The 11,700-nt window shown below is 48.1% G+C and overlaps 1 protein-coding gene across 2 annotated transcripts in view; it reads left to right on the top strand.

Annotated features, from left to right (window-relative positions):
- adgrl2b.1 (adhesion G protein-coupled receptor L2b, tandem duplicate 1) overlaps window positions 1-11,079 on the top strand; it is a 158,803-nt gene extending 147,724 nt beyond the window's left edge. For both annotated transcript variants that reach the window (XM_080483259.1, XM_080483260.1), the window contains one exon: window positions 9,999-11,079. In XM_080483259.1, the coding sequence (XP_080339385.1) occupies window positions 9,999-10,846 (848 nt within the window). In that variant the 3' untranslated portion in view covers window positions 10,847-11,079. The remainder of the gene's footprint in view (window positions 1-9,998) is intronic.
- The last annotated feature ends 621 nt before the right edge of the window (window positions 11,080-11,700 follow it).

Below are 11,700 nucleotides of genomic sequence, written 5' to 3'. Positions count from 1 at the left end.
AGGGAACATCAGATAACTGGAGAATATGGGGCGTTTAGGGAACATCAGGTAACTGGAGAATATGAGATGTTAAGGGAACATCAGATAACTGGAGAATATGGGGCGTTTAGGGAACATTGGGTAACTGGAGAATATGAAGTGTTTAGGGAACATCAGGTAACTGGAGAATATGAAGCGTTTAGGGAACATCAGGTAACTGGAGAATATGGGGCGTTTAGGGAACATCGGGTAACTGGAGAATATGAAGCGTTTAGGGAACATCAGCTCACTGGAGAATATGAAGTGTTTAGGGAACATCAGGTTAGAATATGAGATGTTAAGGGAACATCAGATAACTGGAGAATATGGGGCGTTTAGGGAACATTGGGTAACTGGAGAATATGAAGCGTTTAGGGAACATCAGGTAACTGGAGAATATGAAGCGTTTAGGGAACATCAGGTAACTGGAGAATATGGGGCGTTTAGGGAACATCGGGTAACTGGAGAATATGAAGCGTTTAGGGAACATCAGCTCACTGGAGAATATGAAGTGTTTAGGGAACATCAGGTTAGAATATGAGATGTTAAGGGAACATTAGATAACTGGAGAATATGAGGTGTTTAGGGAACATCTGGTAACTGGAGAACATGAGGTGTTTAGGGAACATCAGGTAACTGGAGAATATGAGGCATTTAGGGAACATGGGGTAACTGGAGAATATGAGGCGTTTAGGGAACATCAGGTAACTGGAGAATATGAGGCGTTTAGGGAACATCAGGTAACTGGAGAATATGAGGCGTTTAGGGAACATTAAACTAATGAATACACAATATCAGCAAATGACACACTTAAACATTAACACCAATAATAAAAGTATCTAAAAATACTTATTCCTGACATACTGAGGAGACGGAGCTCGACACTAACGTCAGTCGACTCCCGGAATTCTGGCAAACAAGCGTTTTATTGAACCCATTGACAATGTGTTTGACGAAGTGTCTTGGATTTGTGGTGAAAAGAGGACGACCCGGCGGGGCCGAGGTGCGACGAGGCGTGAATGTGAATGTTGAGAATGATTACAGCAGATGTTCCTCTCGTTGCTCGCACCTTCTCAGTTTCCTGACCTGAAGTTTTCTTCTCTCACTGAACTGCTGCAACCAGAGGTTCTACAACGTCTTTCAAACGTCTGTCCAACTAATATCTAATGTCCCTGTAAAGCAAAACGCTAAACAACAAATCACAGAGTACAATCTCTCAAGCTAGGATCTCCAGCGAGCGTCGTTAGACTTTAGCCTCGTGAATGTTGAGTGAGTGAAAGACTTTGTCCCTTTGGTTCGAGACGTTCTGTCCTAAGATCTCTGCAAAGTCGGTCTGGTGAAAGTCGTCCGGACGTTGAAACTATTATCGTTTAAACGCCGAGCTAGCATGGCGCAAACAACGAGTGTCGTGTCAATGTTGAACGGGAAAGTTTCAACTGAACTTTAACCAAAGGCCCCGTCACCACGACAACCGTGACCGTTTCACGTAACCATAGTTTTTGTCCGATCGTCCACGACAATGTAGGAGCCGAAAAATGTTTTCCTTTCTTTTTTAAATGGGTTCCAGAGCGGAGGAAGTTGACATGTGGACGGACAAGACCATCATCGTTTCAGTTGAAAACGATGATGTCATAACCCCGCCTCCCTCTCCGTGACACCCAACATGGCGGACTCCCTCCTCCAGGTGGCGCTGCAGAAGCTGCTGTTGCTCGTCGCATTATTAAGGACACATGTAGGATTTGTCCTTTTCTACGTTTTTGCTGCTCCGTGTCTCCTTCTCTGGTTGTTAGTGTAGTTCTATGACAGCGTTACAGCGCCGCCTACAGGCCTGGAATACGTACGACATCAGCTTGAGTAGTTTTCATGGCGTCGAAGAGAAAAAATGTGGTTTTGGCTCGTGTGGACTGGGATTGAATCTGTCCAACAAGTTCCAGTCCGAGTCCAAACGTTCGCCACTTCCTGTGTTTTCTCTCAGTGTTGCGTCCGTAACTTGCCGCAGTGCTTAAACTCCTCCGATGTTCCGTCCGTTCAGGGGAGTCCTCTGCACGCTTGTCCAGGTTGTTTATGTCAGTGTTCTGGATGATATATATTTCTGACTCGCTGAAGCCTTCATATTGTGCTTCACTTGAGATTAGACCAAGTTTAAATCATGTTAGTGTTTACGGTGACCTAGTTCCTCGCCGGCAGAGCAGAAGAAACCCAATCAAAGGAGGGAGAGAGAATAAAAAAACAGAAGCGCGTGACGCAATGCGGGCAGAGTCGGAGCCTTCAGATATTCACAGGCATCTGATGATAAAAGAGAATATAGAAAAACAGCGATGTACAGCCAGAGTGTGAAGGCAGCGGATGTGTGCTAACGTATAGCGCCAACCCGCCGCACTCGGCTCTGTGTTGTTCTGCTCTCGCATCGCGAGCACCTGGTAGTCCTGGATAATGAAGTCTGGACCAAAACAATGTCTACGGGGTAAATCAAAGACTTGTTCTGAATTATTCTTTGTTTTCAGTGAACTCAGCTTCATCGCCCGACCATGTTTACCTGCTTAATCAGGGTCGGGTTATTTAGTGTGAACACGGAGCACAGGAGGCCCGTAAAGCCAGCAAAAAAACAAAGATTATTAGCATTTTGAATGTTGGCATAAATCTGTGCTTTACCTGCAGAAACACATTGACCTCATTTCCAGCGCCGTTAAAATTCACTGTGTGATCAGATTGAAGTCGGGCAGACTGCAGGCGGACTCCGTTCACTGGGATCTTAATGTGGCACCTTGCGATGCGTTCAGGGACTCGGTGGGATCAGTGGGAACACGAGCGTCAACGTTTGCTGGACGTCGTGCAGCTGAAACTCGATTCAAGGATCTTTAACTGGATGTGTTCGAGTCTCCAAAGGTTTTACGTCAAAACACCTGGAGGGTCCAGAGACGCCGGCAGCTTTAAGACAACAGGACGACATGTCTGTGTGTACGAGTAGCAGAGCAGCAGTCGGCTTAGCGGAGCAGAGAACACAGAAACGTGATACGTGAGCACGGAAATAGTAAAAACAGAAACGACACAAAATAAATCGTATATTTGATGTACGTTTGTAGAAAAGGTGAGAGAAGAGAAGATGTTGGCTGAAGCCGATCGGATCGTGACTCTGAGACTCGAAGGAAAAGAAGGAAATCGCCTCATTTTGGGGTCGAAGAGTTTCCTGGAGTTCAGCCTGAGACCCTGCGAGATCTTTAAACCGCTTTTAAAACTCCTGACGTGACACGGACTGCAATGAAAAGCTTTTTTAATGATTCGGGGTCTTTGTGCTTCGCGACGTACCAGTTCAATCTGATCTGAAAGTCTGTGTGAGTCTGACGACGAGCTCCTCGGACTCCAGATCAAACTGGTCTGAGTTGCTCTCTGGATGGATGCGTGTCGACGTGGAGATACAAAAATAAAACTTCAAGGCACTCTCTGTTCAATAATTAAAGAGCCTTTAATAAAATGGCCTCGGCTGCCTGATGAAGACTCGATAGTGAAAAGCTTCAGCGCTTCCTGCTCGTCTGACGTCTGATCCAACGCTTTTTAACAACGACGCTGACAAATAAAAGCAGACGAGTTCGTTTTTATCATTTTAACATCCAGTAATACTGATGTTTAAATATTTACATCCATAAAACTCCTCTGCTCACGGAGCCACCGCCACGACTGAAATGTTTAGCTTCTTGCAGACGACCGGGGTTATGGGGAGCTAGCATGATAGCATGATGCATTTATTGGATTTAAAAGCTTATTAGTCAAATAAAATGTCGCCCGATGTGAACCAAATCATATCTTAAATCTAAGAAGATGCGCTCTCGCTGCATAAATCATGAAGAAATGAGCTGAAACAAGTGAAGACGTCGTTCTGTGTCGCGCTGCAGGATTTAATACTGAACTTAGCTCCGGGTTGTAATACCAGTCTTCACCACAAGATGGTGTTGTCAGTCACTGTAGTATCAAGTGTGTCCGCAGTTTAACGTCACGATAAGAAAATTGTGTAAATGTTAAGAAGATGACACTTAAGGTGCAGAACATAGTGAGAAACCTCCTCACTACTGCCGCCCGGTGGACACCAGTGACATTACAGTCTTAATTACTGCACCTTGAATTTTTACAGTTTAATTAACTCGCATAAAGAATTCCTAATTACCATTTCATTACAATCCTTCAACATTAATTTACTTTTTGGCACCAAAGTTGACAAACTATAATTTGGATTTGATCTTTTTGATTTCTGACTTTGCCGTATTTGACTCCAGACAACTAGAATTGGATTAAGTTGAATTTCTAAATAAAGACCTCCGTTTTCACGACAAAGTTTTCAAGTAAAAGCGTAAAAACCTTTGTTGCGGTTTGGGCGTCCGTTTCCACCACAGCGGTGCTCGGCACCACTGGAACGCTCCGGCTCCGTGTAAACAGAGGAAAGAACCATCGCTGCTACTGGGCCTGAACGCCACGGCCGCCATAAATAGATCTTATAACAGTTCTGATAGCAACGAGTGGCACCACGTTCCCTTCCAGGTTTGACAATAAATCTTATTGAATATAAGATTAATTTAATGTCCACAGCAAATAAAATGTTTTATATCTTCATGAAATATTTTTCTTAACCTCTAAACTCTAAAATACTGAGTTTGATGAAGATCCTTAGATTATTCCAACGAGTCTCAGACTGACCTGGCGGGAGCTGTGGTGCAGTGGAGCGCTCTGCTGGCTCTCGTGTCTTCAGGTTTAAATCTGAACTGCAAGTTTTCCTTTTGGGAGAAGGAGGAAGAGGAGGAAACTGCCTCTTCTTCCTGAGCTGCTGCCTCCAGATGAACAAAACCTTTGGGGGGGGGGGGGGGGGGGGGGGGGGGGGAGGGGAAAGAAGAGAAGTAGTGGGAGGAAGAAGAGGAGGAAAGGAGGTAGAGGAAAGAATAGGAGAGAGGGAGGGAGAGGAAGGAGAGAGCTGGGAGGAAGAGCGGGAGGAAGAGGATGCTCCGTGATGCTCTGCAGCACCAGAAGCAGCTCCGACCAACGTTCACGTGTTTGAGTCTGATAATCCTGCTGCTGCTCGGAGCCTTTCATCTTGTTTTCTAGAGCCTCTGCTTCTTCTCTCGCTTTCCCTCCTTTGTGTCGCTCAGACCGTCTCATCAAATCAAACTTAGGCTCCGTCTCACCTCCACCTCCACCTCCACCCTCGGGCTCACACACTGAACTGTGTGTGTGTGTGTGTGTGTGTGTGTGTGTGTGTGTGTGTGTGTGTGTGTGTGTGTGTGTGTGTGTGTGTGTGTGTGTGTGTGTGTGTGTGTGTGTGTGTGTGTGTGTGTGTGTGTGTGTGTGTGTGTGTGTGTGTGTGTGTGTGTGTGTTAAGAAATGAAGTCCTCCAAAATAGAAAAACAGCTCGTGTGTCACTGACAGAAAATAAAAAAAAATGGGTCAAATCCACTGAAACCTGAACCAACAACCTCAGTCTACCGGGCCAAACGTCCGCAGCGTTCTGGGAATTCCGTCTCACGACAGCGGCGCTCGGCGCCGCCGGCGGTACCCGAGGACAGACTTCTCAGTTCATTAAAACACATATTCTTTTCAGAGTCACGTAAAAGAAACTACAGTAAATGTAAACGGTGTCGACTGTGAGCAACACTGTCCAGGACAGGCGGACTCACGACGCCACCTTGTGGTATGAAACTGAACAGGCCTGAGCTACGTGGCTCGCATTGATTGAATGTTTGACTTTATTACCGTCGACAACGAAAGTTGGCCAAGAAGGTGATGTTGTTTATTTATTTACTTTTATGTATTTTACCAACGTTTTGCAAAAACTTCTCACCTGAATTGAAATCTGAAATCTTCAGGGATGATTTGTCATCATCCAGGATCAATCCAGTAGATTTTGGGACGTTGGCGGCTAAATGTTTGAGAATAAATCCTAAAGGAATGTGAAAAACGTTCCCATACAAAGTGGATGAGAGAGGCGCCTCGTGGAGATCAAAGGAGATCAGCATCTGTTGCCATGGAGACGCTCCCCGCTCAGTGATTCACAGTGATGTTGCTACCTGACAGGCAGGTTCTGCAAACGAACGCGGCGTTGGCGAAGGTCCGTGCTCTACCGAGTGTAGCTCTAGTTTTGATCTTAAATCAGTACACATATTAATATTCACTAAAGCTGAAGTTTTGTATAAAATGTATTTATTTTCTCACATATTAGTGAAGTTGCGTCGAGGTTTTTGCAGGCTGTGACGTGATGAACGTGGAGTGAACGGATGAATGTGTGCGGGGGAGGGGGGGGGGGGGGGGGCAGTGCTGCTGCTCGGACGTGTGAACGACACTGTGCTTGCTGCTGCTGAACCTGTTTTCACCTGCTGGGTCCAGGATTCAGTCGTCCTCCGTTTGTCCTTGTCGCTCCCGCATCAGAAACTCCTTCCCCTCAAACGCCCGGCGCCACTCTGGAGGCGGCGGGACGCACTGAATCCGCCCTCAATGTGATGAGCTTCACCTTTTGTCTTATTTGGAGTGATTTTGTTGTTGTTTTCTGCTGCAATTCTTTAAAAAAAATTAAAAAAAAAAAACACGCATCTGTTGTTTTACTTTTTTTTTTTTTTTTTTTTTTTTTTTGCAAATCAGCCGTTCTTCGGCCAGATAGCCTGAGCAGACACACTTGATGTGGTCAAAGTGAGTCATTGCACCGTGCCTGCCTGTCGTGGTGTGTGTGTGTGTGTGTGTGTGTGTGTGTGTGTGTGTGTGTGTGTGTGTGTGTGTGTGTGTGTGTGTGTGTGTGTGTGTGTGTGTGTGTGTGTGTGTGTGTGTGTGTGTGTGTGTGTGTGTGTGTGGCCGGCCATCTGTGTTTGTCGTTACTCTTTTGTCTTGCTTTCTGTTAACAGGTGGAATGTTTTATTCATCCGTTCACGTCACAGCGGGCCTTCCTTCATCTGCTTGTATTTTTGTTTCCCCCCTCCCTCACTCCCCCCCCCCCCCCCTCCCCCCGCACCCCCTCCCTCCCGCCGTTGCTCGGTTGTGTTGCTGGACTGTTTTATCTTCAGTGTGAAAGTCGCCTGTTTGTTCTCACTCCTGCGATATTGTTCAGGACGATCTCCAGATCGTCTGTAGCGACGAGGAGGGAAGCTGATTGGCTTTGAACTTTTAAAAAATGTTAAAAAAAAAAGAGTTTTCAGTAGAAAATGAAGTGAAGGTGGAGACGGAGGAGCGTCCTGAGCAGTATCTGGTCTGCAGCCGGGCTGAAGTTCGTTTGACTCCCGGAAACTTCTCTCACGTTCACGGAGAGCAAACGTTGGAGCCTCTCCCTTTAAAGAAATCTGAGACTGGGAAGTAATCAGATTCCATATGAAGTATTTACTCCTCAGAAAACTTGACATGTTTCAGTCTGTTAAAGGATTTCACACCTAGTTTATTTTTCATTGTCGCTTTAGCGTTAGCGTTAGCATTAGCTTTAGCGTTAGCTTTAGCATTAGTTTTTCACTCCAGAAGTCGCATCGCGTTTCGTCAAATCTGCTGTTTTTTCCCCGACGTGTCAAAATCTAAAAATCCAACATGACGGGTTCGCAGGTTTCCACGTGTGAATGTGTTCACGACTCATCACCTGGTAACCGCTGGGAATTTCTCCTTTCCCAGTTGGGAGCGTTCCCATGACAACCAAATTCCCCAAATAAACACCAAACACTGTCCCGACTCGTATAAACCGACCACATTATCTCTTCTACTCCTGGAATTACTCCTGACGCGTTGCCGTGGCAACCACCGGAGAGGAGCAGCCGATGAGACGGTCATCATCACGTTGTCGTCACGTTAGCATTAGCGTAGCTAATTCCCACTTCCCAGTTGCTCCTGAGCACCAAATTCCCAGTCAAAGTGGTGATTTCCCACCTGGACAGGAAGAGATGAGCGTCAAACCGTCAACCCCTCCGACAGTGGCTTCGCAGGCTGAGGATCGAGAATTAAAAACATTTCTTTTTTTTTTTCAAACTAAAGTCAAAGTGGAAAACGATCAGAGCAGATTTCTGGGTTTTAATCTGAAGGAGCTGCGCTTCCTGCAGATGATTGAATAAATCTGATTAAGAAATTACAGATTTCATCAGTGAATAAATGTTCAAATGATGTCTTCTTACATTTTCTTGTTTTTTTATAGACGTGTGAATCTAACATAACAAATTGAGCAGGAAAAGCCTCGGACCCCCCCCCCCCCCCCCCCCCCCCCCCGTGACCTCTGGCGCCCCCCCACGGGGGCCCTGGACCGCCGGTTGGTGACGAGTCCAGACGAGAAATGTGATTAAAGAGACGAACTAACGTTTAATTCTCGAACATCTCAGAGTCTGAAAGTCAAACATCCCCCCCGTCACCCAAATATTATTATAATAATAATAATTATAATAGTAATAATAATAATAACAATAATAATAATAATAATATAGTCATAATAATAATAAGAATAATAATAATAATATTAATAATAATAATGATAATAATATTAATAATAATAACAATAATAATAATAATAATACATCAAACTTTTATTGTGTTTTTTGGTCATTCAGACTCTTTACATAGAAAATATCACAGTGAAGACAAACGCTGAAGATGCCCTCACACCCTCTCTCACCCTCTTTTTCCCCTCTCTCACCCTCTCTCCGCCCCTCTCTCACCACCCTCTCTCGCCCTCTCTCACCCTCTCTCGCCCTTCTCTCACCCTCTCTCATCCCTCTCTCGCCCTCTCTCATCCCTCTCTCGCCCCTCTCTCACCCTCTCTCGCCTCTCTCACCCCTCTCTCACCCTCTCTCGCCCCTCTCTCACCCTCTCTCTGGCTCTCTCTCGCCCCTCTCTCTCGCCCCTCTCTCACCCTATCTCATCCCTCTCTCGCCCTCTCTCACCCTCTCTCATCCCTCTCTCATCCCTCTCTCGCCCTTCTCTCACCCTCTCTCATCCCTCTCTCGCCCTCTCTCACCCTCTCTCATCCTCTCTCGCCCTCTCTCACCCCTCTCTCACCCTCTTTCACCCCTCTCTCGCCCTCTCTCACCCTCTCTCGCCCCTCTCTCACCCTCTCTCACCCCTCTCTCACCCTCCTCTCACCCCTCTCTCGCCCTCTCTCATCCCTCTCTCGCCCCTCTCTCACCCTCTCTCACCCCTCTCTCATCCCTCTCTCGCCCCTCTCTCACCCCTCTCTCACCCTCTCTCACCCCCCTCTCAAGTGACAACTGAAACCTTCCATAGTATTTGGGGGGTTTGTTTTACTCGCCAAAGGAGCTCAGAGCCGCTGAAACTTCTTCTACTACTCAAGCCCCCCGTTGGTAGTAACTAGTAGTTCTGCACATGCTCAGTAGAGCCAATCAGAACAAAGTTTCCTCCGTGGTGTCATGACTCCCAGTCCATATTCTCCTGGACTTGGTACTTTTATTTTGACAGTCACTGTAATAACAATCCAACTTTAGTACTTTTATTTTGACAGTCACAGTAATAACAATCCAACTTTAGTACTTTTATTTTGACAGTCACCGTGTTTTCAGTGTTTCTACTGTTGCCGTGGAAAAGGACATTGTTTTTAAAACGTTGCTCACCAGAATCGTTGTTGTACTTAAGCTTGGCAAACCTGGGGTGGTGCCCCCCCGGCCCCCGGCCCCCGGCTCCCGGCCCCCACCCTCTGCCCGCCAACCCCCCCCCCCAGGGTGGAGGTCGTTAAAGCTGCTGGACTGAAACATGTGACTCTTCTATGTTTTTCTGTAAATGATCAAAATATAAACGAAAAGTCAATTTTAAGTGTCTCTGAAGCTGTGGAGGGTCTTTCGGGGGGGGGGGGGCAGACAGGAAGACAGGAAGGGGGTTGTTTCAGAATGGGGAGGGGTCGTTTGAGGGACGGAGGTTTCCGGTTCAGTCGCTCTGCCGCTCGGCTGCATGTGGATGTTCTGTGAAGTTTTGGATTGTTGTTGTTGTCGTCGGAGTCAAGATGGCGTCTGACCTGCTGCCGTTGCGTTTCCCTGCAGGACAGCACTCCCTGAGCAACAGCCGGGACCTGAGCGCCATGGACACCCTCCCCCTCAACGGAAACTTCAACAACAGCTACTCCCTGCGAGACGACGACTATGAGGCCGTGGGCGTGCGGGCGCCGGGCGAGCTGGGGGGCCTCAATCTGGACGACGCCGCCTTCGAGAAGATGATCATCTCCGAGATCGTCCACAACAACTTGCGGCCCCGAGCCGCCCCCAAAGCTCGCGATGGCCCCCGGGAGCGGGCCCCGCCCCCTCAGACCAGGGTGACGGTGGACCGGGGGGGCAGCGGCAGCGAGGACGATGCCATCGTGGCCGACCACGCCGAGGCCTCGTCCCCGCAGCGAGGGGGGGGCCGGGGGGGCAACGCCACCCTGGAGCTGCTCCTGCACCCCCACCACAAGGAGGCGCTGGAGGCCCCCCTCCTGCCCCAGAGGACTCACTCCCTGCTCTACAGCGCCCAGAAGGCCCCGCGGCGCCCGGAGGGGGCGGGCCACGGCTCGGAGACTGTTCCCGCGGCGGAGGACGGCGGCGGCTCGCAGTCGCCCGGCAACAACAGAGACTCGCTTTACACCAGCATGCCCAACCTGAGAGACTCGCCCTCGCCCTCCGCCTCGTCCTACCCCCTCGAGGAGGAGGGGGCACCGTCACCCTCGCCGCAGAGCGATGGCGAGGGCGCCTATCACAAGAGCATGCCGGAGCTGGGCGACGCGCCGCCGCTGTCCTACTATCACATAAACCGCGGCACCAGCGAAGGCTGCATCGCCCCGCCCGGCGGCGAGGACTGCGCCCCCGAGGGAGAGGCGCCCCCCGATGGACAGATGCAGCTCATCACCAGCCTCTGAGTGCCGCCGCGTCTCCGTTTGGCTTCCACCTGACCCGGCGGGCGGATTCGGTCGATGTCACGTGAGCCGGGCGGCGTCGGTCGACCCCCGGGCGACCCGGCTCTGCACTTCCTGCCTGATTGGACACGCAGGACAAACGAATGATACCAGACTTTTGCACACATCATCAAAACACACACATGGACACACACACAGAAAAACTGTGAGTGCTCAGAGAACAGGCTCCGGAAAAACTGAGGAAAAACTGAAACATGGGGGGGGGGGGGGCGTGGCGGCTCCTGGGCCTGGGGGGGTGGGATGGGGGGGGGGGCTTTGTAGTCAGAACTAGAACTGCACAGTCAGGACTGTCAGAGTTAAGAAACCACTAATTCAGACTCAGGCCTTATATTTTCTCTATTGCACATTTAACTGTTGTCCAAGTAACAGCTGAAGAAAATATATTTTGCTGTACCACTAGTGTAAAAAGTAAAAAGAAAAAAAAAAAAAAGAAAAAAAGAAACCATTCAGTAGTTATGCCCTTTCAATGTTAATATTTCAGACAAGGTTAATACAAAATGGTGCAAATGTGCTTTTTTCCTCTCACACTTGACTTGTTGTATGTTTGAATATGAAAAAGAAGAAAAGAACAGTTTGGAGAGAAATCATGACATCATCATGACATCATCATGACATCACGTCTCAGCTTGTGAAGTGCTTCCTTTCAGTTCTCGCCTGTCGGTAGTTTCCTCGTCAGCGACACGCTCAGATTGACAGAATTGGATCCTCGTGTAATTTATTTAAAACTAAAAGAGTAAAAAAAAAGAATTGGTCAGGTTTGGAGACTTTGTGCAGTTTTTTTTTTGTTGTTTTTTTTT

The sequence above is a fragment of the Lipophrys pholis genome (assembly GCF_963383615.2).
Source record: "Lipophrys pholis genome assembly, chromosome: 1".
Taxonomy (NCBI): domain Eukaryota; kingdom Metazoa; phylum Chordata; class Actinopteri; order Blenniiformes; family Blenniidae; genus Lipophrys; species Lipophrys pholis.
Note: the sequence above shows the minus strand (reverse complement) of the source record. Positions and strands in the feature narration are given on the sequence as shown.